The 25,354-nt window shown below is 43.4% G+C and overlaps 1 protein-coding gene across 1 annotated transcript in view; it reads right to left on the bottom strand.

Moving 5' to 3' along the window:
• The window catches only part of LPCAT2 (lysophosphatidylcholine acyltransferase 2), a 101,239-nt gene that overhangs the window by 42,852 nt on the left and 33,033 nt on the right, over positions 1-25,354 (bottom strand). The window contains exons 6-9 of the mRNA XM_075836916.1: positions 22,601-22,661; positions 18,782-18,840; positions 11,120-11,154; positions 2,031-2,085 (exon numbers count right to left, since the gene is read on the bottom strand). Of these exons, the coding sequence (XP_075693031.1) occupies positions 2,031-2,085; positions 11,120-11,154; positions 18,782-18,840; positions 22,601-22,661 (210 nt within the window). The remainder of the gene's footprint in view (positions 1-2,030; positions 2,086-11,119; positions 11,155-18,781; positions 18,841-22,600; positions 22,662-25,354) is intronic.

Genomic DNA, 25,354 nt, shown 5'->3' with positions numbered 1-25,354 from the left:
AATAACTTTATTCAGCGGGTTGTTACGATTGCAACGATACCAAATTTGTATAGTTTTTGTATGTTTTACTACTTTTACACAGTAAAAACTCTTTTTTTTCTAAATTATTTGTTTCTGTGTCTCCATATTTGAAGAGCCGTAACGTTTTTATTTTTTCGCCGATGCGGTTGTATGAGGGCTGTTTTTTTGCGGGACGACTTGTAGTTTTTAATGGTACCATTTTGGAGTAGATGCGACTTTTTGATCACTTTTTATTACATTTTTTTAAAGTCAGTATTCACAGAAAACAGCAATTTTTCCATAGTTTTTTATTATTTTTTTTACGGCGTTCACCGTGCGGGTTAAATAATGTAATAGATTTATAGTCGGGGTCGTTACGGATGCAGCGATACCAAATATGTGTAACTTTTTAACTTTATTTTGTTTTTTTAATAGTAAAGCATTTTGTAAGGGGAAAAGCTGGGTTTTTCATTTTTTTTCAATTTTTTTTTTAAATTAACTTTATTAAACTTTTTCTCACTTTTTTACTAGTCCCATTAGGGGACTATAATATGCGATTCTGCGATCGCATTTATAATACACTGCAATACTTTTGTATTGCAGTGTATTACTGCCTGTCCGTTTAACACGGACAGGCATCTGCTAGGTCATGCCTGCGGCATGATCTAGCAGGCATTCACTCCAGGCAGCCTGGGGGCCTTTATTAGACCCCCGGCTGCCATTAGAGACACAGACACTCGGCGATTGTATCGCCGGGTGTCGGTGGGAGAGAGAGGGAGCTCCCTCCCTCTCTCCAAAACCACTCAGATGCGGTGCTCGCTATTGAGCACCGCATCTGAGGGGTTAAATGTGTGAGATCGATACTAATATCGATCTCACACGGCAGAGCAGGGACGCTCCCAGCCCTCAGCTGCCTCTAACAGCTGAGAGCAGGGAGATTTGACAGCTCCCTGCTCTGTAAACTTATTCCGATGCCGCGACGTAAAAAGTCTATGGCATCGGAATAAGGCCCGTTAGTGACCGACGTAGAAACACGATGGGTCGGTCACTAACGGGTTAACAACGGATCAACTGTCAGTTTTTCATGGCTGTTTTTCTTCAGTGCGTCTCAAAATTTGAATCCATTACCCGGCCGTCTGACCGTTTTTTGCCATCCGTTTTCCCATGGACTTTAAAAAAATTGATGAATTTTATTCGTTAGGGTTTTTTGTCCCAGCCACCTGAAAATGCAACAGTGCCCATGTAGATCGTGATGAAATACTACTGTAGGTAGTGCCACATTGCCCACTGTAGATAGTGCCGGTGCCCACATAGATAGTGCCCACTTTAGATAGTGCCACAGTTCCCACTGTAGATAGCGCCCGCATAGTGCCATAGTTCCCACTGCAGATAGTGCCCACATAGTGCCACACACTGTTTCCATGTAGATAGCGCCACAGTGTCCCCTGAAGATAGTGCCCATATAGTGCCACACCCCCTGTAGATAGCACCATCCCCCTGTAGTTAGCACCATCCCCCCTGTAGATAGCACCAGACCCCCCTATAGATAGCATCAGACTCCCCCTGTAGATAGCATCAGACTCCCCCCTGTAGATAGCACCAGATCACCCTGTAGATAGCACCAGACCACCCTGTAGATAGCGCCACCTAAGCTCCCTCAAGGAGCGGTATACCCTGTCAGAGCGCTATGGCCAGGGATTCGACTCCATTAGGGAGCCCCTGATGTCTCTGTCCATATATGGACAGTGATGTCAGGGGCGCCCTCTAGGAGCGGAGTCTCCAGCCAGAGTGCTGGTAGTCATTTGGTAGGCTTAATTCTGATGACAGATTTCCTTTAATGACATACCTTTCTATGCTGTTATTAGGTATACATTAAAACCATGTAATTCGTCCATGACAGGGATCATTTTGAATTATAACTTTATGTTCAAATGGGATGTATTTATTTATGTAGTGTACTGTATCTATAATAACTTTTTGGGAACATTTGTTCATAGATACTCTGCACTACTTTTGATGGCATTACTTACCTCTACTTCTACATTGGTACAAACTTGACATACCGTCATGAGTAGAAGTTTTACTCTGAAAAGTAGAAGAAACAATGAAAAATAAATTGGATGGTGGAATGTAAATTTCATTAGCTCAAAACTTTTATCAAGAAAAATATAACACATGGTGATAGGCAACAAGTGTTAAATAAAAAAAGAAAGTGTGAAATTTTGTCAAATGAGCTACTAAAATATAAAATATTCTCAAGTCAGTAAATATTAGCTTAATAATTATACAACTGCAAACAAGAACAAATTTGCCGATCATACAGAAAAGTGTCTTATGAAGATTTAGAGGGTTTTAACCGGATCACCATCTTTTGTGGTAGATAAACAACCAGTAGTTTGCATGCAAGGAATTTGATGAGGAACAGTTGTTCAAGTCAAAGTGGCCTCTGTCTGCTTTACCAACACAAGCATAGTGTCAAGTAAACTGATTAATATTAATTTATTTAATTTCCTATTGCTTATTTTGCGCCAACATATTCTACAATCTCAGTTCCCTATCTGACACACACTAGAGCCAATTTTATAGGTAATTAACCTAGCAGTATGTATTTGGAGCGTGGAAGGAAACTGTAAACCCCAGAGAAACTCCAGGCAAGCACGGGGAGAACATACAAACTCCATGCAGAAGTTGTCCTTTCTTGGATTCAAACCTAGGATCTCAGTACTCCAGGCAACAATTCGTACTGCTGAGTCACCATACTGTCCACAGGGCAGCGTTCCAGTGATAAATATGACAAAGTTCCAGTTACACAATTTTTAGTATTAAAGGGGTTTTCCCATGGGAGACATTTATGGCATATCCACAGGATATGTCATAAATGTCAGATAGAAGCGGGTCCCAACTCTGGGACCCGCACCTATCTCTAGAACGGGGCCCCCTAAAGCCCATTCTAGCTCTGTCTGATCTCGTTGACTCCCGGCCACTTCCTGGTTATATGGCCGGGAGTTACGAAAAAAGCGTAGCTCGTTGAGCTAAGCTGTTTCCGTAACTCCCATAGTGGTGAATGGAAGTTACAGAAGCAGCGTAGCATGCGAGCTACACTGTTTCCGTAACTACCATTCAGTTCTATGGGCTAACGGAAACAGAATAGCTCAGCAAGCTACGCTGTTTTCGTAACTCACGACCAAATAACCTTTTTCACCTCATTCAGCCGCAACACAAAGCGGGACTTGCATCTATCTGACATTTATGACATATCCTGTGGATATGTCATAAATGTCTCTCATCGGAAAACCCCTTTAATAGTAAGTAAGAGAATGAATATGAGTAAATTTTTATGCTTAGTAAGTGTTGTTGTTTTCGGTCCTAGAATCCCCACAACATCCTGGTAGAGGTAAATATTCAATTTCAACTGCATCACCGATAGATGTATTTCTAGGGATAAGAGACACCCTTCCTCTGCAGAGTCAAACGCCAATGTATTCTACACCTTGGTGGGATACACCTGAGAATGGTTTGGATAGTCCCACAATCTGAGTATTAATGAATTCAGTTGCAGCATGAGGCCACTTTCACGCCACATTTATAGCCACACAGCTGCTGAATGCAAATACATATGCAACTGCATATTATACAATTGAATACATCTAACGTTAACTTTTAGTGTGTATCCTTTTTTTTTCTCCGGTAATGGAAAGCATAAAAGTCTGTAATTCTATACTGCAAAAACAAAACAAAAAATCACATCACATTATACATGAAGATATTTATTTTTGCCTAGCACCTGTCATCTCATTGTCTTTCCTGGGATGCTACTTCATTGACATATATACTTTTGTTCAAACGGTTTTATTAGTTTCGCAAAGAAAAACAGAGGAAATAAAGCCAGCATCACTGTAAATACAAATGTAGTAACAGAGAGGCAACGCCAGGTTAGGCAGGTGTAATGTAAACAGACATAACAAAACACATGCAAAGAAAGGAAACTAGAAGTCATGAAAAACATCTATTCGAGGCCCCTATAATAAAACACGAGGCCCTAAAAGGTAACATAAATAGTAGAGCGTGAATTTGTAATCTCGGATCGTGACTAGAACGATCAAAGGGGTCAGGCGAAGTAAGACAAAGGTGTCTTGCAAGAGAGGTGAGAAAGAGAAGGTCTGTTTGCTAATATTTGTGTAGGTAACGCACACCAAGCTCACCCTCACGTTTTAGGCTATGTAGGGTAAATTGAGAAACTCGAGATCTCTTGTTCAGCCAGATAAACAAAGAGATTTTATGTTGGAATTGCATAGGATATACAGGCAGATTGTTACTGGGAAAACTCTAAATAGATATAACATTTTGGGCAGGAAATCAATATGATGGTGTTTATGTGGCCAAACCAGGAGAGTGGCAAAGTGCGCCATTTGTCTAGAAGCGCTGTGAAGGACCAGAAATGGGGGAAGGGAATTTGCAGCGAAAAGTGATGCTTAAGTAGGAGTAATTTTAACAATGGTACTCAATGTGCGTGGTGGGACCAATGGAATGGAAAGTGTGGGTGTAGAAGGGAAACAGTCTAATTGGGAAGTGAAATATTAAGGGCAAGGGATTTGGATTGATTAATGGTCAGGCCAGAAATAGTGGCAAATTCGTCCAAGATTTTTAACAGGTTGTGAAGAGTGGTGAGGGGCTTATAGTGAGCAGAATATCATCTGCAAATAAGCAGAGTTTATGGTCTATACCTGCTACCTCAATTCTCTTAATGTTAACATTGGAACAAATCAACATAGCAAGGGGCTCTATGCTTGTAACCTGCATAACGAGCAGAGGCGTTTGGGGATGGATAAAAGGCTGAAACCTAAGAGAGGAAGTTCGATTGGAAACCTCATTTGCGGAGCATGAAGGACCTGTATTCCCAGAAGACAGACTCTATTTCTACATGACCATAGTTGTGCGCACGGCCCATGATTTCGGCATGGATGGCTGCGGAGTGCCATCCGTGGGCTGCCCGCAAAACAGGGACACAATGATTTCAATGAGCCTGGACCGCAATTGCGGCCCGTAATAAGACATGTCCTATCTTTTTCTGGTCCAGGCTCCCGGCCAGTGCACGGAACATGGAAACCACGGTTGTGTGAATGGGCCAATTGCAATAAATGGGTCCGCAATTCACCCGCAGATTTTCAGGTGAATTGCGGACGCAAAAACACGTTTGTGTGCATGAGGCCAAAGGCTTTATATATGTTTAGAGAAAGAAACATACTTCCAATGTTCCTGGAGAGAGCAATATGCACGAAGCGCACAACCCTGTGGATAATATTGCCCGTCTGTCTACCAGGAATAAAGCCTGTTTGGTCTCTGTGTATAAGTGTACCCAGGAAGCGATTTATATGAGATGCTAATATGTTCACCAGGAGCTTGTTGTCAATGTTCAAACGTAAAATTGGTTACTAATTAGTAACCTGCAGGTTTTGGGATCATAGCAATCTTGGCCTGGAGGGAGGAAGGATGGAGAAATATACCCTGTGTCAGTGGGTTGGGTAGTGTGGTGAGGTAGGCACTTAGAATGTCTGAAAATGTATTATAATACAAAGGTTAAATCCATCAGGACCTGGTGATTAGGAGGGTTTCAAGGTTTTAATATCCAGGCTGAATTCAAGCGGTGAAATGTCATGTTCCAAGGTTGCGAGGTGTGCATCAGTTAGGTCTGGGAAAGACAGTTGGTGAAAGAGGGGATTTGCCTCTACATTGTCATATGGCTATATATTGTACATTGGCTTTAGCGGTAGAGGAGAGGAAGACTTTGAAGGTTTCTCAGCGATTTCGAGTTGAGTTGTCAGGTCCCTTATTTACTGAGTGCATTCCTTCTTTTTAAAGGAAGCCAATGACATAATGTATCCTTGTAAGGTGGCATTGTTTTCTTCCGATATTGAAATGGGGGATGAGACCGACTGTGAATTAAGTTGGAAGTATTCCTCCACCGCCTACGTGACTTTTGCAAATGTATCTTTGACCGTGAGAAGAGAGTCGTCTAAACACCAGATATGGGTAGTGCCAGAGGTAACTAAGGAAAACAGGGAGATGGAGAGTGGGCTGTGGTCAGTTCATGAGACACTAAGTATGGCAGCAGAGGAGACCTTAAGGCCTCATTCACACGGCAGGGTTTCCCGGCCGGGTGCTGGCCGTTCATAAATCGGCCGGCACCCGGCTGCATTAGGAATAATAGACCCCTAATGGGGCTATTCACACGACCGATTTTTTGACGGCCGGGAAAACCGCCCGTCAAAAAATAGGACATGCTTTATTTTCGCCCGGGTACCCGGCCGCCCGGCTCCCATAGAAGTCTATGGGGCCGGGTAATACCCGGCCATCACCGGGATGTGTCCCGAGTGACGGCCGGGTTTTCCGGCTCTTGCGCTCTATCTCCTCCTCCTCACAGCGCAGAGTGCATGTGAGGAGGAGGAGTTGATGCCATTCTGACGAATGCCATCGCTGTACACGGTGTGGCAGGGCCGGGGTGTACAGCAGGTGGAAGGGAGCGCTGCGCTGGCTCCCTTCTCCTGCTTGTTTTAAAAGCGCCCTGGCCCGGCGACACCTTTGATGGCGTCACTAGTAGCAGCAGCTGCTGCTGCTGCTGCTGCTACTACTGTAGCGACGCCACTATAGCAGAGCGGGGAGGTATCTCCCCGCTCTGCTATGTGCTAGCCGCACTTTAGCTCCTTGAATGAGCGGAATCCCCGTGTTTTCGGGGATTCCGCTCCTGGACAGAGCGCTTGATGTCTCTGTCCATATCTGGGCAGTGACATCAGGGAAAACTCCTGAAGCGGAATCCCCGAACACATGGGGATTCCCCTTCAGGAGTTGCCGCTGATGTCACTGTCCGGATCTGCCCGGCACGGATGCATAACTTTATGCAAACCGGCCGGGCAGAATGGCCGATTTTACCGGCCGGCACTCGGGCTCGGACGCGACCCGGTCGTGTGAATCCCGCCTAAGGAGCGTTGATTGATTGCTGAAAAAGTAATCTATTTGGTAAAAGTAGGAGCGAGGGTTGGAATAAAATTTATAATCCTTAACTGTAGCTGGAAAGGGAATGTGAGGGGGAAGGAGAAAAGTGTAGGGAGGAGAAGAGCGGAGTCACTGCAGAGGTGCCATTAGTGTTGTCAAAGACAGACCCATCTGTAGTAAGAGTGCAGGTCGCCAGCACCCAGACAAATAAGTGCTAAGTTGTTAGGGTCTGATGCGTGAGATCAGACAAGGGAATGGAAGGGAAGCGGGGCCGACATATTATATATCATAATGCAACAATACAGTATGGTTACATCATTTTATAAAGACATTTAAAAAAGAAAAATAATAGTAGCACATATAACGGTTAAGGGTCAGGGAGGGAGTACATACAGGGCACGACCCAGCTAATGGAGCTCAATATTAGTGGGTGGCTTTACAAAGTAGCCATCTGAGTGCTTTGAAGCAAGACATAAGGCCTAAAGTTGGGATATAGGGGCTACAGTCAGCGTAAAACTGTAAGGCTAACGAAAATTGGACATCAGGGTTGGGGCACAATGGAAGTAAAACAAAGTATGTCAATTTAACTACACGGTAAGCAAACTATTGAGCTCTAAGGCTGCAAAAACAGTAAACTCACTTTAGGAGTTGCGAGGGAAATAGTCTACATATGGATAGAGTCTTTCAAGTAGTCGAATTATATTTGTCTCACATCACAAGAGGGAGAGCGACCAAAAGATGCTTATCTGTCCAGGGCATCAGTCTGGTGGTTGGCTGAAAGTTGAGGTCGCCTTTTGTTGGCGCATGAACGCCCGTCTGGAGACTTTAGTCCGCTCTTGTTGTAGAGTAATCTTGCTCCGTTGCAGTGGATGGGCTGGTGAGCAATGTTAAGATGAGGGCTGCAGCAAACGGATGGAGAATAGTGCAGATCGGAGTACATCAGGTGTAGAAATAGCATAGGTTTTGCGATCAGGGGAGAAGTGCAGCTTGAAGAGGTATCCCATCTATATTTAATGCAGTGGGACTGCAGAACCTCCAGATACTGTTTCATGGCTCTCCACTTTTGGATGGTGATAGGGGAGAGGTCTGCAATAAATCTGATAGGCATATCCCTGGAAGGAAAGAGGCGCCTGGGTACTTGCCATCTGCATAAGCAATTCTTTAGTCGCAAAGTAAGTCATTTTGAGGACAATGTCTCTCGGATTGCAATCGGGACGTTTGGGACCTAATGACCTGTGGACTTTTCAAGGCGGTCAATAGGTGTGGAGGGGGCCAATTTCTGGGACAGCACAGTTACACAGGATTTCAGGTTCTTTACAGATTCAGGGAGACGCCTAATGCGAAAGTTACCCCTTCGGGCCCTATTTTCAAGGTCTTCGATATGGGAAAGGCCATCATCTAAATCTGACTGAAGATGGTCAATCTCATGGTCATGAGAGGTCAGGACCTCGACTGCGCTATCCATCTTTTCTTCCAGCTAATTTGTGCGGTTGCCGTGGTCCCTAAATTCCCTAATCAGGTCCTCTGCCAGAAGCGTGGCGGTCATGTTCAGCTCCTGCTACAGGAGCATTTTGATTTTTTGCAGGAGAGTGGCGTCACTCATGTTCACAGTGTCTACAGCCTGCTAGGAGGGCTGTGAGGCATCACCACCACCGAACTCCTCAAGTAGCTCGGGGGAACTGAATAGGCTGTCACCTTCGATCAGAGACTGTGCGAGCCACGCCGGCTCAAGCTCATCTAGGCCCAAGGGTGCCTTACATCATGAATCACGCTTCTGATAGAGCTGCCTCTTCACCATATTGGCCCAGAGTGGCACGGAATATCTTCAGGATGAGAACAGGGTGGTAACACTTGACAGAAATCACCTATGAATGCTGATGTGCCCAGTGGTGTGGAGTCGATTCAATGTGCGTCCATCTCCTTCGGCTGCTCATGAAAGCCACCCCCCAGCATATATATTTTTAAATCATCCCATGCAAACAATGGTAATCTATAAATCAATTATTACTTGCATACTATACAGTGGAGGAAATAAGTATTTGATCCCTTGCTGATTTTGTAAGTTTGCCCACTGTCAAAGTCATGAACAGTCTAGAATTTTTAGGCTAGGTTAATTTTACCAGTGAGAGATAGATTATATAAAAAAAAATAAAGAAAATCACATTGTTAAAATGATATATATTTATTTGCATTGTACACAGAGAAATAAGTATTTGATCCCCTACCAACCATTAAGAGTTCAGCCTCCTCCGGACCAGTTACACGCTCCAAATCAACTTGGTGCCTGCATTAAAGACAGCTGTCTTAAATGGTCACCTGTATAAAAGACTCCTGACCACAGACTCAATTAATCAGTCTGACTCTAACCACTACAACATGGGCAAGACCAAAGAGCTTTCTAAGGATTTCAGGGACAAGATCATAGACCTGCACAAGGCTGGAATGGGCTTCAAAACCATAAGTAAGACGCTGGGTGAGAAGGAGACAACTGTTGGTGCAATAGTAAGAAAATGGAAGACATACAAAATGACTGTCAATCGACATCGATCTGGGGCTCCATGGAAAATCTCACCTCGTGGGGTATCCTTGATCCTGAGGAAGGTGAGAGCTCAGCCAAAAACTACTCGGGGAGAACTTGTTAATGATCTCAAGGCAGCTGAGACCACAGTCACCAAGAAAACCATTGGTAACACATTACGCCGTAATGGATTAAAATCCTTCAGTGCCCGCAAGGTCCCCCTGCTCAAGAAGGCACATGTACAGGCCCGTCTGAAGTTTGCAAATGAACATTTGGATGATTCTGAGAGTGATTGGGAGTAGGTGCTGAGGTCAGATGAGACTAAAATTGAGCTCTTTGGCATTAACTCAACTCGCCGTGTTTGGAGGAAGAGAAATGCTGCCTATGACCCAAAGAACACCGTCCCCACTGTCAAGCATGGAGGTGGAAACATTATGTTTTGGGGGTGTTTCTCTGCTAAGGGCACAGGACTACTTCACAGCATCAATGGGAGAATGGATGGAGCCATGTACCGTCAAATCCTGAGTGACAACCTTCTTCCCTCCACCAGGACATTAAAAATGGCTCGTGGCTGGGTCTTCCAGCACGACAATGACCCGAAACATACAGCCAAGGCAACAAAGGAGAGGCTCAAAAAGAAGCACATTAAGGTCATGGAGTGGCCTAGCCAGTCTCCAGACCTTAATCCCATCGAAAACTTATGGAGGGAGCTGAAGATCCGAGTTGCCAAGCGACAGCCTCGAAATCTTAATGATTTACAGATGATCTGCAAAGAGGAGTGGGCCAAAATTCCATCTAACATGTGTGCAAACCTCATCATTAACTACAAAAAATGTCTGACTGCTGTGCTTGCCAACAAGGGTTTTGCCACCAAGTATTAAGTCTTGTTTGCCAAAGGGATCAAATACTTATTTCTCTGTGCACAATGCAAATAAATATATATCATTTTGACAATGTGATTTTCTTTTTTTTTTTTTATATAATCTATCTCTCAATGGTAAAATTAACCTAGCCTAAAAATTCTAGACTGTTCATGTCTTTGACAGTGGGCAAACTTACAAAATCAGCAAGGGATCAAATACTTATTTCCTTCACTGTATATATTGGCTGGAGAAATGGCAAATTGGTTTAATGTAAATAATGTAGCAGAAAAAAAATACATTTTGCAATTATGCATTAGATCGTAAACAACAGGGTAAAATTGCCACTGAAAAGAGGATATTGGTGGAAAGTTATTTAAACTTTAGTATTCTGTGCCAGGCAGTTGCGGCCAAGGCAAATAAAATCATGGGATGCATCAAAAGAGGCAAGGATGCACATGACATGAGACATTTCCACTATACAGAAAGCACACATGGATTATTGTGTGTGATTCAAGGACATAACTGTAGAAGAGGGCGACCAAGATAATTAGGGGAAAATGTGAATTGAGGTACTAAGGCAATTGGCAACTTCCTCGTAATGGTTTTTTCCCCTATATTTGGATTAAAACTGTAGGATTATAGGTTGGACTTGGATGAACCTGTGTCTTTTTTCAACCTTCAACTGTGTAACTATGTAAAAATATTAATGTAGAAAACAATGTATATGCTTCTACAAAGTTAAACTTACACAGTGTATCCCTGCCATGTCCAGGTGACTGTATCCTATGGAAACAAAACATACATTTATTAAAATAACTGAAAACGCAATAATTTTTAAGAATTATAGACAGATACAGTATGTAGCGTCCACGGCTGTGGACAGTCGGGATTACTCACACACACACCCCCCCCCCCCCCCCCCCCCCGGCGGCCACAGCCATGGATCTCCCCAAGAGATGCCAGCGCTCACTTCCGCACCATTCTGCTGTGTCCCGTAGGGTGCGTGCGCACGCCCGTGCCCGGCCTTAAAGGGACAGCGTGCGCATAAGAAAATAATCATCAATTAACCCATGATCACCCTGGACTATAAAAAGGGCTCCCTTTCACTCTTTGCCTGAGAGTTGTTGTGTTTACCCATGTTAGTCTTGCAAATGGTCCCTTAGTGTTATCTTGTTCCCAATGTTCCCATACCTGCTACCTGTATCCTGTATCCCGTGCTACACAACATTTTGGGCTAAACTTCTGCAGTCAGGAACGCACCCATGTAGGGACAACAAAATGGAGATAATAAACGTGTGCTCCAAAATAAACTTTCCACATTCCTCTGCCACCTAAATACTGCTTAGCTTATTAGTTGAGGGTGGCTTAACGGATTTAGCAGGCCTTAGATGTCTATGGAGAGTGGAGGACGGAGCTGCTGCACATAAGTAGAGATAAACACATACAGACACTGTTGTTGCTTCTAGTAAGGCCATGTTCACACAGGAAATCCGTTATGGATTTTTTAGATAATCTGCAGGAAATATACACAGCTGAAACTCAGATTTGTGCTGTGCATTGGCCCCATTTTAATTAAATGCAAGCAATCCATGGATTTTCATTGCAGACTTTGTGGCAATAATGAACATGCTGTGGATGTTAAAATCTGCAACGCGTTCATTATTGCACATGGATATTTTCCTAAATGTGTGAAAGGGGAATAAAATATCTCTTTCTGATGCACTGTCTGCTGAATGTTAGCGGACTCTGTCAAGATTTATGCAGGAAATCCATGCCTAAGTCCTAACAGTATCTGCAGAGTCTGAACATGGCCTAAGCGTTCTGGATTCACAGCAACACTGCTCTTTACTTCTGTGTAATGTTCATCATACTGCTGCTTCTGTGTGTGAGAGAGGGAGAGTTTGTGTCAGGATTCAATTGTCCCTTAGGGCGCACCCTGAACATGTGCCTGTCCACTTTTAATTGCATTTGTTCTTATTATTGCACGCACAGGTCTAATGGGTGATTTGTGAATCAACCCAAAAGAATAGAATAGAATAGTACTTTATTGTCAAATATGAAAATTCCATAAACAGAAATATTCACATTGAAAAATGTAAAACACTATGGGATTAGCGCACATTTAACAGATTTTACAAACAAATAACATACAGTAAATAAATATAAAAACATTTTTAAAACATATTTAAAAGACACACTGCAGTCGGATAAAAACTTTCCCTAAAACTACATGTACATGTCGTAATCACCCTATATCCCTGATAAGATGGTTACAATTCAAACAGACCGTGCGGGGGTGCGACTGGTCCTTCAGAATTCTGTTCGCCGTACCTATACATCTTTCCTCAAAAATATCTGACAACTCACAAACAACAAAACCAATTATAGACCAGGCTGTTTTAGCCACTCTACACAACAAACATCTTTCCTTTATTGTTCCTATACTAAAGCAAACAGTGATCCCATAAGTTAAAAGACACAATTGTTGCCTGATAAAAACTCTTTAAAACGTCAGCACTTAACCACTCTTTTTGAGATGCAAAAAATAAATCCGGTGTTGGGCCTTCTTCACTGAAGTACATATTGTATTAGAACATGTCAAGTCATGAAAACTAGTGATCCCTAAGAGCCTAAACTGCTATACTAAATACACCAGATTCGCACCCATGTTAATCTTAGAATGTACCTGTTGATTCTTCCAGAAATCAATAATCATCGAAATTTTTCTACATTCAAGATTAAATTATTCTCCCTAGACCACATCTCCAGATGCTGAAGGTCTATTCTCACCTGTAATCAGGCCAATTGGCATCTGCATATTTTAATAGAATGGTGCCTTTATGACATGTTACACAATCCGAGGTGTAAAGGGTAAATAAAGTCGGGCTCAAACATCACCCCTGTGGGACCCCCCAAAGATGATCTTCTTGCTGTTGATAAAGAAGAATTACCGATCCTAAGTACCTGATTCCTATTAGTGAAAAAATTTGACAACCGGTTGCATAATTCTCATAAATGCCTGCGTTTTTCCTAGCTTAGCCACCAATCGTGATGGCATTACCTTATTGAACTATGAGCTAAAGTCTACGAAGTCTACAAACAGAACACTCACATTACAACTGGCATCAACATGGCAATATAGAATACATGGCCAAGCCGACAGTATTATCAGTAGATCTATTCTGCCTATAAGCAAATTCAAGATGGTCATCTTTACCCTCTAGTACATCATTATTGTGTGATAAAACTATTTTCGTTAAAGCTATGGGCCGATACTTATTAATGGGGTTTTACCATAATCAATATTTGTCACTTATCCACAGGATAAGTTATTAATATCTGATCGGTGGGGGTCCCAGCAGTTGGACCCCCACCGATCCCGAGAATGGACTTACCTTGCCATTCTTGTGAGCCCCATATAAATGTAGCGATACTGCACATGCTCAGCTGAATGGAGCAATGGTCGATCAGGCGCAGTACCACTCCACTCATATGGTCGGAACCCCACTGATCAGATTTGTATCACCTATACTCAATGGCAAATCACTATATGTTCATTTAGGGCGGCCGCCTGGGGCCCCGGGCTCCCGGAGGGGCTCTATGGCCGCCCATAGAATAAAACCACATTACAGTTTTGTGTATGGGGCAGAAAGCGCCCTGTGGCAAGGGTCCTTTGGACGCAGATACAATTGACAGCGCTAACATGCTGCTCATTTTTGTAATGCAGACGGCGTGATGACATCATTGCGCCACCAGTGTAGATCCGCTGGATGAGGCCTGGTCAGAAGAGACCAGGCCTGCATCGCTGGAGAAGAGGATGGCGCAGGAAAGAGGACAGGTGAGTGTGGCTCTATATACAGGGGGGAAGGTGTGGCACTATCTACAGGGGTGGCAGTTGGTGCTATCTACAGGAGGTGTGTGGCACTATCCACAGGGGATGTGTGTGGCACTATCTACAGGGGATATGTGTGTGGCATTATATACAGGGGGCTGTGTGGTACAATCTACAGGGGGCATGGGACTATCTACAGGGGGCTGTGTGGCACTATCTACAGGGGATGTGTAGCACTATCTACAGGGGGTGTGAGTGGCACTAACTACAGGGGGAGTGTGTGGCACTATCTACAGGGGGAGTGTGTGGCACTATCTACAGGGGGTGTGTGTGTAGCAATATCTAGAGGCGATGTGACTCTATCTATAGGGGGTGTGGCACTATCTACAAGGGGGGTGGCACTATCTTCAGGGGCTCTATGGGGGCACTATCTACAGGAAGCTCAATGGGAGCACTATCTACAGGGGGCTCTATGGGGGCATTATCTTCATGGGGCTCTCAGGGGCATTATCTACAGGGGCTCTGAGGGGCACTATCAACCGGGGGCTACGTGGGGTGCTACCGACAGGGGGCCCTTTATGGGGCACTATCTACAGCGGGCACTGTGAATGGCAATATCTACAGGTGACACGGTGAGTGGTACTTTCTACAGGGGACATTGTTATCCCCTTAATGACCAGCCTATTTTAGACCTTAATGACCTAGCCATTTTTTACGTTTACGTTTCCATCGTCTCATTCAAAGAGCTATAACCTTTATATTTTTGCGTCGCTGTATACGGTCTTGTTTTCTGCGGTACAAGTTGTAATTTTTAATAGCACCATTTTGGGGTACATAGAATTTTTTTGCGTCCTAAATTTACGCCGTTCGTCGTGTGGTATGAATAACACAATAATTTTATTCAGTGGGTTGTTGTAATTGCAACGATAGCAAATTTGTATAGATTTTGTATGTTTTACTACTTTTACTCCATATTTGAAGAGCCGTAACGTTTTTATTTTTTCGCTGATGCAATTGTAGGAGAGCTTTTTTTTTGCGGGACGACTTGTAGTTTTCATCGGTACCATTTTGGAGTAGATGCGACTTTTTGATCACTTTTTATCACATTTTTTTAAAGGCTGGATTCAAAGAAAACAGCAAGTTTTGAATGGTTTTTTATTTTATTTTTTACGACGTTCACCGTGTGGGTTAAATGATATAATAAGTTTATAGTTGGGGTCGTTACGGGCGCGGCGATACCAAATATGTGTAACTTTTTTTCTTTATTTTGTTTGTTAATAATAAAGCAGTTTTTAAGGGGGAAAAGTGGGTTTTTCATTTTTTTTTCAGTTTTTTTTTCACTTTTTATTAAACTTTTTTTTAAACTTTTTTACTAGTCCCACTAGGGGACTTCACTATGCAATTATCCGATCGCATTTATAATACACTGCAATACTTCTGTATTGCAGTGTATTATGCCTGTCCTTGTAAAACGGAAAGGCATCTGCTAGGTCATGCCAGAGGCATGATCTAGCAGTCATTCACTACAGGAAGACCTGGGGGCCTTTATTAGGCCCCCGGCTGCCATCGGAGACACAGACACTCCGTGATCTTATCACCGGGTGTCGGTGGGATGAGAGGGAGCGCCCTCCCTCTCTCCAAAACCACTCAGATGCGGCGCCGCATCTGAGGGGTTAAACGGGTGAGATCGATACTAATATCGATCTCACCCGTTCGAGCAGGGATGCCCCCAGCTCTCAGCTACATCTGGCAGCTGAGAGCAGGGAGATTTGACAGCTCCCTGCTCTGTTTATTTATTCCGATGCAGTGACGTAAAAAGTCTATTGCATCGGAATAAAGCCCATTAGTGACCGACGTAAAAACACTATGGGGCGGTCACTAACGGGTTAATGGTACTTTTGACAGGGGGCACTGTGTGTTTGGTGCTTTACTTTACAGTGTTTGACACAAATGTATTCAGGGGCATAGTGTATGGTACACCTGTTTTCAATGCTAGCACACAGAGCGGCAGGGCAGCGGTAGTAGTGAAGGGAGCCCCAAATTTGGGGAACAGCCCAGGCCCTATGGTCTAGTTAATCCACCACTGCCTATACTGTGGATAGGTGATAAATAATGATTATGGTAAGACCCCTTCAAGTGAAACTGCAGTTGGCTTTTTTTGTACTGTATGACTCAATGACATATTTAAAATCCCGCAAAAAAAACAAACATTGCCAGATGGAATGCACATAACCGTAGAAGTCTGTGTGGCAGATTATCTGGCCCCACAGCCTTCGTGACACCCACCATTTCAAGAGCGTTATAAACCACTTCAGGAGACTACAAGGCTACTACTGAGGACTATACTTGATTGATGTCACAAACAACTGACGTCTCAAATCTCATCTAGAATTCATTCAGTTGTTCCACCAGCTCTACGTAAGGTGACATAAGGGATTTCACATTCCCTCTCTGAACTACTGGTATTTCAGTCCCTTGCCTAGAATTGCTGCTAAGAATACACTGTAATTTTACAGCATAATCCCTTTTTGCCTTAACAATTGACTTCCTTAAATCACGTTTAGTCTTCCTCAGGAGATTAATGTCTCCAGGGCCAAAGGCTAAAGCTAAGGCTTCTTATTTCGGATAAACCTTTACAACTTGAACCGGAATACATACATCTATATAAAATTGCAGATAACTTAAAACATGATCAGAATATTCATGCATGTTATTGGTGGATTCCTCAAAAACAGTTCAGTTAGTGCAAGACACACAGTCAATAAGAGTAGCCTCTGCTGCCTTAGTCCATAATTGCACTGTCTTAACCACTGGCAGTGCCTGCTTCAATTTCTGTCTGCATAAGCAATGCACAGTGATCTGATTTCCCAAGCCCCGGCCTCCTGAAATTGCAAGAGGCATTCTTTATAGTGGCATAACAGTGATCCAAGATGCTCGCTCCCCGTGTTGGTTCAGCAATATGCTGATAAAACTTACAATACAGATTTCAATTTAAAATGTTTAAAATCACCTAAAATTACATGCAGAACCTCAGTGTGTATGTTCTACATGGGTTATGTGGTCATACAAGGCCCCCAAAGCATTTTCCTAAGAAAAACGGTCGTAATAATGTCGTCCATGGCAGGTAAAACGGACGACACTTTATAGTTAGATATTCCACATCTGACTTACATACGTTGGCCAATATTTCATATCACCACACCATCTACTAATCACAAACATGCACACCCCTCCACTCTTGCATTTCTCTGCAGACTCTCCAACAGTGTCGTTTCTACACATATTATATCCTTCAAACTGTATAGTCCGGAATATACTCATGCAACCATGTCTAAGTAAAACAGAGTAGACTGCAGTTCTTAACATCTCTCTCAGTCTCCTTGTGAACCTGCAGATCATCCATCTTATTCAGCAATGATGCACATTTGCCAAAAACAGAATCAGTAATAGTGGACGATATACTCTGACTTTCAATCTCACCAGTACTCCAGAACGCTTGCTTCTTCTCCTCCTCATAGTTGTGCAACCACATGTAGGCTTCCTCCAATGACCTCCATCACCAGCCCATCCATGCTGCCCTCTATTCCTCCAATCTGACCCATTATCATCTTAATTCCTCCCAGGAACTTTTTCCTCACATGTTCATAAACACAGGGGTAGAAATCCAGACGAGGCATTTTACAGCCTTCACCCTGGTTCTGTGTTACCCAGGGACCCTCCACCAGCAATACTCCAGAATTCTGGTCCCTGATTATAGGCCAGTCGAACCCTGGAGAGATTTAGAGGACAAGGATATCCTCTTCTATTTATGTGCTGTGTATAAGAGACAACTAGTCTCCTTCCCTCTGAATCTCAACTCAGGGAAAACTAACAGTATTATAAAAAATGCAGAATACAAGTCATATAAGGTCAGAAATAGGGTTATTACTCAAGTACACACACATGACAGCTTATTCTGAAAATTCACATGAAATAACAGTGAATTATCAGCTTTTAACACTATATTGTCCATGCTACTGTGCTGAATGATTATTCATTATTTGTTTATAGTGGTCGCAGCTTTGTTTGTCAGGAACAGAGGTCCAAATCCCCTGCATAACTTTACAGTGTGAAACATTACTTTTCCCACATCTCCCTGCATTCTCCTGTCAATGACAGATGGGGCACCGCAGCACACTGTCTTATACAGTGGCTGACATGTGTAATGTTAGTGTAGTGACACTAAGGACCCTTGTCGTATGTGGTGTCAACGTGGGTGCTGGGCAGCCCGTTTGATCTAATAGTTTGGGCATGCTAGCTAACATGGTGTATACATGTAACTGTGAGGCTGGTACCTTATAGAAGCCTTAAATGTGTGCAATTCTAATACTAAGCAGACACACTCCTCTAGAATGATAGGTTTGTGAATGAATGTGTACCAGTATATGCGACATATTGGCTTGTCTGCGTCCTATTGGGAAGTGATATTACAGTATAACCTTCCCTTGTATCAATATGTATGGCCTTTCTGTGATCTGGAGTTTGATTATTTAATCTTATATCAACATGTCTTTTCAATCAACATCTTTTACTTCTTACCAGAGTGTTGGGATATCGAAGAATAACAGGCTGAACAGGCACCAGAGGAAGAAACGCACCTAAAATTAAAAATATACATGAAGAAATTAAAACAAATAAGACTAGAACTACGGATCTTAAACATTATATCATTCAGGATTAATTCTGACCACAATAAAACCATACTCCTTTTTCTCTGCTTATTATTCATGATAAATGGTACATTCTGGTGAAAACAGTGAGGGACATGTGTGAAAAAAGATCCAATTATAAATAATGCTTTACTTAAAGGAGTATACTTTCTGCACCAATTCCTCACACTTTCCAAGATCTCTGCTTGTAGGATTCAATATGAACTGTCATTATTTACTTCCAGTGAATAAAAATTTATCCTGGTCATGTGACAGACACACATGTGCACAGTAACCCTGATAACAGTACTGTATTTGTAACAAGCCATGCACCTCTGTGTCCATAACAACATTACCAGTGTCTCACGATCACAGGGTATGTGGACCCACTAGGCCGCTCCGCCGTAGCGGAGAGGCAGCTGGCCCAGTCACAGTCTATACAAAAGTCTATAGCAGTTCGTAACACACGGGTACCTGAACTAGTCCAGACAGTGGCTGTGGCTTCAGCACGGATGGAGGTAGGTGCAGCAGGTTGCGCCAGATGTGGCGGACAGTACTAAACGTGGCAGACGACACTGGACGTGGCAGAAGACACTGCACGGGCAGAAGACACTGGACGTGGCTAACACCACTGGATGTGGCAAATCTACACTGGACGTGGCAAACGACAGCAGGTGCAGTGGGACACGACTCCAAAACTAAGAGGCTCAGAAACGAGAACACAGTACGGGATACAGAATACGGGTAAAAGGGCACGGGTAACAACTGGAACGGGAAAACACTAAGGAACCATTTGCGAAACAGACTTGGGATACACTAACAACGCTCTGGCAAGGATCAGAAGGGCAGGGCCTTCTTATAGTCTAGGAATCATGTGTAGTTGTTGATGATGATGATGATGATGATGATTGTTCACATGTGCGCGCGCTGGCCCTTTAAGACCGGGCACAAGCGTGCGCGCGTACCCTACGGGACACAGCGGACCTGAGTGGAAGTGAGCGCTGGCGTCTCCTACGAAGGAGATGAGAGTCAGCGCTCACTGATCCATGGCTGGGGGCATCGCGATGGCCCGCGGCCATGGACGCTACAACCAGGACAGATTCATACAATTTACTTCTAGTGGAAAAAACTGTTCATTTTACAAAAAATACACGTTATTTGCTGAAACTGGAATACCCTTTCTAAGACAGTAGAGCCGAGACAAATTAATGTGGGTGGTTAAGGACACCTTACAAAAAATGGCTGCAGACATTTTAAAGGGTGTTAGAAAGACTATTATAAATTTAAAGACGTGTTTGGAGATGGCCACACATGTTATTGTCTGTAATGCTCATGGCAGTGGGCCGCCAGGTTTACTTACCGCCTGACGGCCGCAGTCATGAATCAGTGAGCGCTGGTCCTCCTCAGGAGACGACCAGCGCTCACTTTCGCTTTACTCTGCTGTGTCTCATGGGCTAATTTGGTCTTTAATTCAGGTGCCTGAATTAAAGACCAAATTAGCCCATGAGCACCCTGGACTATAAGAGGGGCCCAGCCCCTTCCTGCATTGCCTGAGAATTGTTGTCATTTACCTATGTTTATCTCTGCAAATGGTCGCTTAGTGTTTCCTAGTTCCCAGTGTTCCCATTCCTGCTACCTGTATCCTGTGTCCCAAGCTATCCAGAACCAAGTGCCGTATAGAGTTGGAGTCGAGCTACGCTAAATACTATGCCTGTCCTGTTACACCACGCCTGGTCTGTCTGCCTGGTGCCAAAGTCTTATCTGAGCCTGTCTTGCTGCTGTCCGAAGTTGCCACATGTACACCTATTTGAACTCTAGACTTTGACCTCTGTCCTGTTGGCCAGCTGCCATACCGTTAAGGCGGTACGGCTCAGTGGGTCCGCGCACCCAACGTGACATTGTCTCATCCTACTACCTCCTCCCTCTGGGACCAGTCACCTATAAGAGGCTTTTCGATAGACTGCTACCTGACAATCTCACATGGCAAAATCTATAACTATATTTGGGGGTTAATGGGGAAAGTCTGTGCCCTTGTCTAGCCATAGCCAATACTTTAAAGACCTTGAGAGATTTCTGTTCTTCTGTCTGGTCTCTGCCGATGGCCTTCGTCAGTTTCACTTAAGTGTTGTCTCCAAGAACTTGGTCTTGCCTTACTGACACTTACCTGCTACTTTGACGACATGTGACTCTAAGGCTTCGTTCACATATCCGTTAGGGCTCTATTCTGACGTTCCGTCAGAGGGTTTCACCCGAATAGAGCCCTAACTGACACAAACGGAAACCATAGGTTTCCGCTTCCGTCATGATTGATATCAATTGTGACGGATCCAGTCCAGATGGTTTCTGTTTGCCTCAGTTGTGCAAGGGTTCCGTAGTTTTGACGGAATGAATAGCGTAGTCGACTATTGTACAACTGGCTTGAGGGAGGGGGCTGCATGAATATATGAATATCATTGGCCTCAAGCACTACATTGCATCCGGTGCATCGCAAATACGGTATAAAGTGTACGTTCTCCTAAACTATGGTAATTGACCTAATAAGTCGGTCTCTTTTAGTTAGGGCATGACCACACGTGGCGGATTTCCTCCGCAACTGTCCGCATCAATGCCGCACAGAATCTGCGTTGCAGATTCTGCTGCGGATCTGCACAAAATGTGCAGTAAATTGATGCGGACTAGCTGCTGCGGACTGCGGGAAAAGTGCTTCCCTTCTCCCTATCAGTGCAGGATAGAGAGAAGGGACAGCACTTTCCCTAGTGAAAGTAAACAAATTTAATACTTACCGGCCGTTGTCTTGGTGACGCGTCCCTCTTTCGGCATCCAGCCCGACCTCCCTGGATGACGCGCCAGTCCATGTGACCGCTGCAGCCTGTGCTTGGCCTGTGATTGGCTGCAGCCGTCACTTAGACTGAAACGTCATCCTGGGAGGCCGGACTGGAGACAGAAGCAGGGAGTTCTCGGTAAGTATGAACTTATATTTTTTTACAGGTTGCTGTATATTGTGATCGGTAGTCACTATCCAGGGTGCAGAAACAGTTACTGCCGATCGCTTAACTCTTTCAGCACCCTGGACAGTGACTATTTACAGACGTCTCCTAGCAATGCTCCCGTCATTACGGGAGCCCCATTGACTTCCTCAGTCTGGCTGTAGACCTAGAAATACATAGGTCCAGCCAGAATGAAGAAATGTCATGGCAAAAAAGCAAGACGCATCCGCAGCACACATAACATGTGCATGACAGCTGCGGACTTCATTGCGGAACTTAGAATCTCCATTGAAGTCAATGGAGAAATTCCGCCATGAGTCCGCCACTGCTCCGCAACAGACAGAGCATGCTGCGGACACCAAATTCCGCTCCGCAGCCTATGCTCCGCAGCGGAATTTTACGCCTCGTCTAAACGAACACTGCTAAATTAAAGTGTAAGTCAATGGACAAACGGCTCCGCTGCGGATTAACGCTGCGGAGTGTCCGCAGCGGAATTTAAGTGAAATTCCGCCACGTGTGAACCCAGCCTTACTGCACATGTGATGAATCTGAACTATTCTAATGGGGGAGGGGCATGATGTACTTAGATTACAAGAACTTAATTAAAAAAACACAGATAAGCAGGTGCATGATGTAGAAGGATAGCTCTGGTGTATCATGTTCAAGTTTAACTATAAAAATAAGGGAAAAAAGTATCTATTAGTAGAATTACAGAAACCTACCTGGTTTGAAGGAAATCAAACAAGAACGATTTGTACAAGTGCCTTCAGGAAAAATTAAAACCTACCAAGTAAAAAGAGATTTTAGCAAATATACAGAGATATAAGAATACATTAAAATGTAAATAGAGCAAATTGCATTAACACAAATTATGTTCACAAAAAGTAGTAGCAGCAAAGTAAATAAGATTTGAACAAATCTTATCCACCTCAGGTGTGGATTTCTAAATCTGCAGCATGTCAATTACTGCTGCGGAAAGTGCATGGATTTGTTGTGAATATTTCCCATTGAATATAATGGGGAAGAAAAAACCCTACTGTTGCAGATTTTGCTGCAAATTACCAGATATGTTTATAATTTTAAAAAAGCAAAAACAAAAAACACTATAATGCAAGTTAAGAATGAAAAAATACTATGCTCACATATCCTGGCGCTCTCGTGGCAATTATGAAAGAAACCGAAGGGTTAAGTAGTTTACCCTGTATAATTCGGTCTGTTTGAATGAGATAAAGAGTTAATGATTGGTTATGTGTATGTGGTCTGTAAAACCCCCAGGAAAGTTTAAAGTTCAGTTTAACTTTATTTTTTCCAAACGTGGGGGCTCAGGGCGTGTCCTACAGACTTTGTCTTTGTTTAACAAGTATGTAGGTACCATAAGTGATCTTAAACCTAATTGGTTAAGCTACCGCTCCAAAGAAGCTATATTTGTAACCGTCTGTGTCTTCTATTGGGTTTTGTATGTTATCTCTCTTTGGCATCTTGTCCTCTATATATAAACCGAACGAGGCATGATTCTACAGAGAATGCCATAGTGTGATACTGATGAACTTCCGTGTCTGTGTCTTCTCTCTGATGCATCTTTACCCTGATTTGAACTCCGAGGCTGGATTCTTAGAGTACCTCTAGTTCTCCCAAACCCAGGCTACTCTGACATTTCATTGGTGCCGAAATCCGGGACCCACAACGTGCCAGTTTAACTGGATGCTCGCTGCTAATCGAAGGATCAGTAAAACTACAAAACCGCAGTAAGAACCTTTGATTCCTAAAAACTGTTTCACCCATCCCTCGTGCCTGTGGCATTAGCCGGTGGACTGTCCCAAGCTATGTCCCATAGACTCCAGCCTGCGGAACGGTATGAATGTCACAAACTGTGATCAGAGTTTGTCTCTTCTAACCCTTGACTGTGTGTGTCTGCATTTGTCATGTTTGGAGGTTGTTTCTTTCTGTTTGTACTCTGTTTGATTATAAAGATCACTAGAGACCAGAGAAAAGGATATTCTGTTGTAAGACTATAAAAAGGACTGGCTAGAAAGTGACATTAATTCCAGGTTCTAGGGAACTGGAGTAGAAGAACTCCAAAAGGGTAGTTCTTCAAGTAAACACCATCCGGGGTATGGTGGTCATCAAGCGGTTGATATAGTGGCCAGTAGAGATATCCAACCGTCTTTATTTTTTCTAGAGACTGAAAAGACTATAAAAAAGTACTGACTAGACTAGAATACCAAGTTCCGGGAACTGGTATTAAGAAGAACTCCAAATGCGTAGTTCTTCAAGGTAACTAGCAGTTAATATAGTTGCCAGTAGAGAAGGAAAGGTAGAGGTAGACGGTTGTGACAGAATGTTAAAACATGCAGGAAAGTCAAAGGGAGGTTGTTTACATAGTTCAGGATGGAAAACTTTCATAGAACAAGAATGTAAAGCAGAGCTATGGAAGAGTGTGTCAATGAATGTTAAACAAGGTTGTTACAAGAAAGTTGATATGAATAGTATGTGTATACAGGCATAGATTTTGACAAGAAGAGTGACTGTACTAGTGATGATGAAGACTAATACAGTTAGGCACATGTATACATTGGGTGTGTTGAAGACGAGTCTGACAAGCAGACTGGTGCAAATGAGAATGGACTGCCAAATGAGGGAAATCTCTTCCCAATGTTAGGAGAGAAATCAAAAGAAAAAGATAGCAAAGCTTACCATTGAGCAGGTATTGCATGGGAGACCAAATGGCCACAGTACAAGATTGATTTTTAGATCTATACTGTATGCTCTCCCACTCCTAAACCAACTGTACTGTATGAGGTTAGATGTTTCGATGCAGATGGAGAACATTTTGTGTATCTACCGAAATAAATGAACTGTTAGTTATTTTAAAGTGTAAAAAAAAAGTCCTAGAACACTGAACTTATAAGGGATTTCTTATGAGGGACATTTATGACATATCCACAGGATATATCATAAATGTCAGATAGATGCGGGTCCCACCTCTGGGACCCACACCTTTCTCTAGAACGCGGTCCCCTAAACCTTGTTCTAGCTTTTTGTGCTCACGCTGACTCCTGGCCAATTCCTGATTACATGATCGGGACATGGTTGAGAGTTACGGAAACAGCGTAACTCAATGAGCTACGCTGTTTCCGTAACTTCCATAGTAGTGAGAGGCAGTTACAGAAGCAGCGTAGCATGCGAGCTACCCTGTTTACATAAAGTGGCCTGGAGGCAGCGTGAGCACAAAAAGCTAGAACAGGGTTTAGGGGACCCCGTTCTAGAAATAACTGTGGGTCCCAGAGGTGGGACCGCATCTATCTGACATTTATGACATATCCTGTGAATATCCTCAAAATAAAGATGGTAAGACAGCAGCACACGTCTCCAGGACTTAAGTAAAAAAAAATCATTTTATTGGTCAAACATCCAGCAAAAATTGCAACGTTTTGACCCATAACAAGTGGAGGGTCTTTCTCAAGCCTGTATTTTTG

The sequence above is a fragment of the Rhinoderma darwinii genome, chromosome 9 (assembly GCF_050947455.1).
Source record: "Rhinoderma darwinii isolate aRhiDar2 chromosome 9, aRhiDar2.hap1, whole genome shotgun sequence".
Classification (NCBI taxonomy): Eukaryota; Metazoa; Chordata; class Amphibia; order Anura; family Rhinodermatidae; genus Rhinoderma; species Rhinoderma darwinii.
Note: the sequence above shows the minus strand (reverse complement) of the source record. Positions and strands in the feature narration are given on the sequence as shown.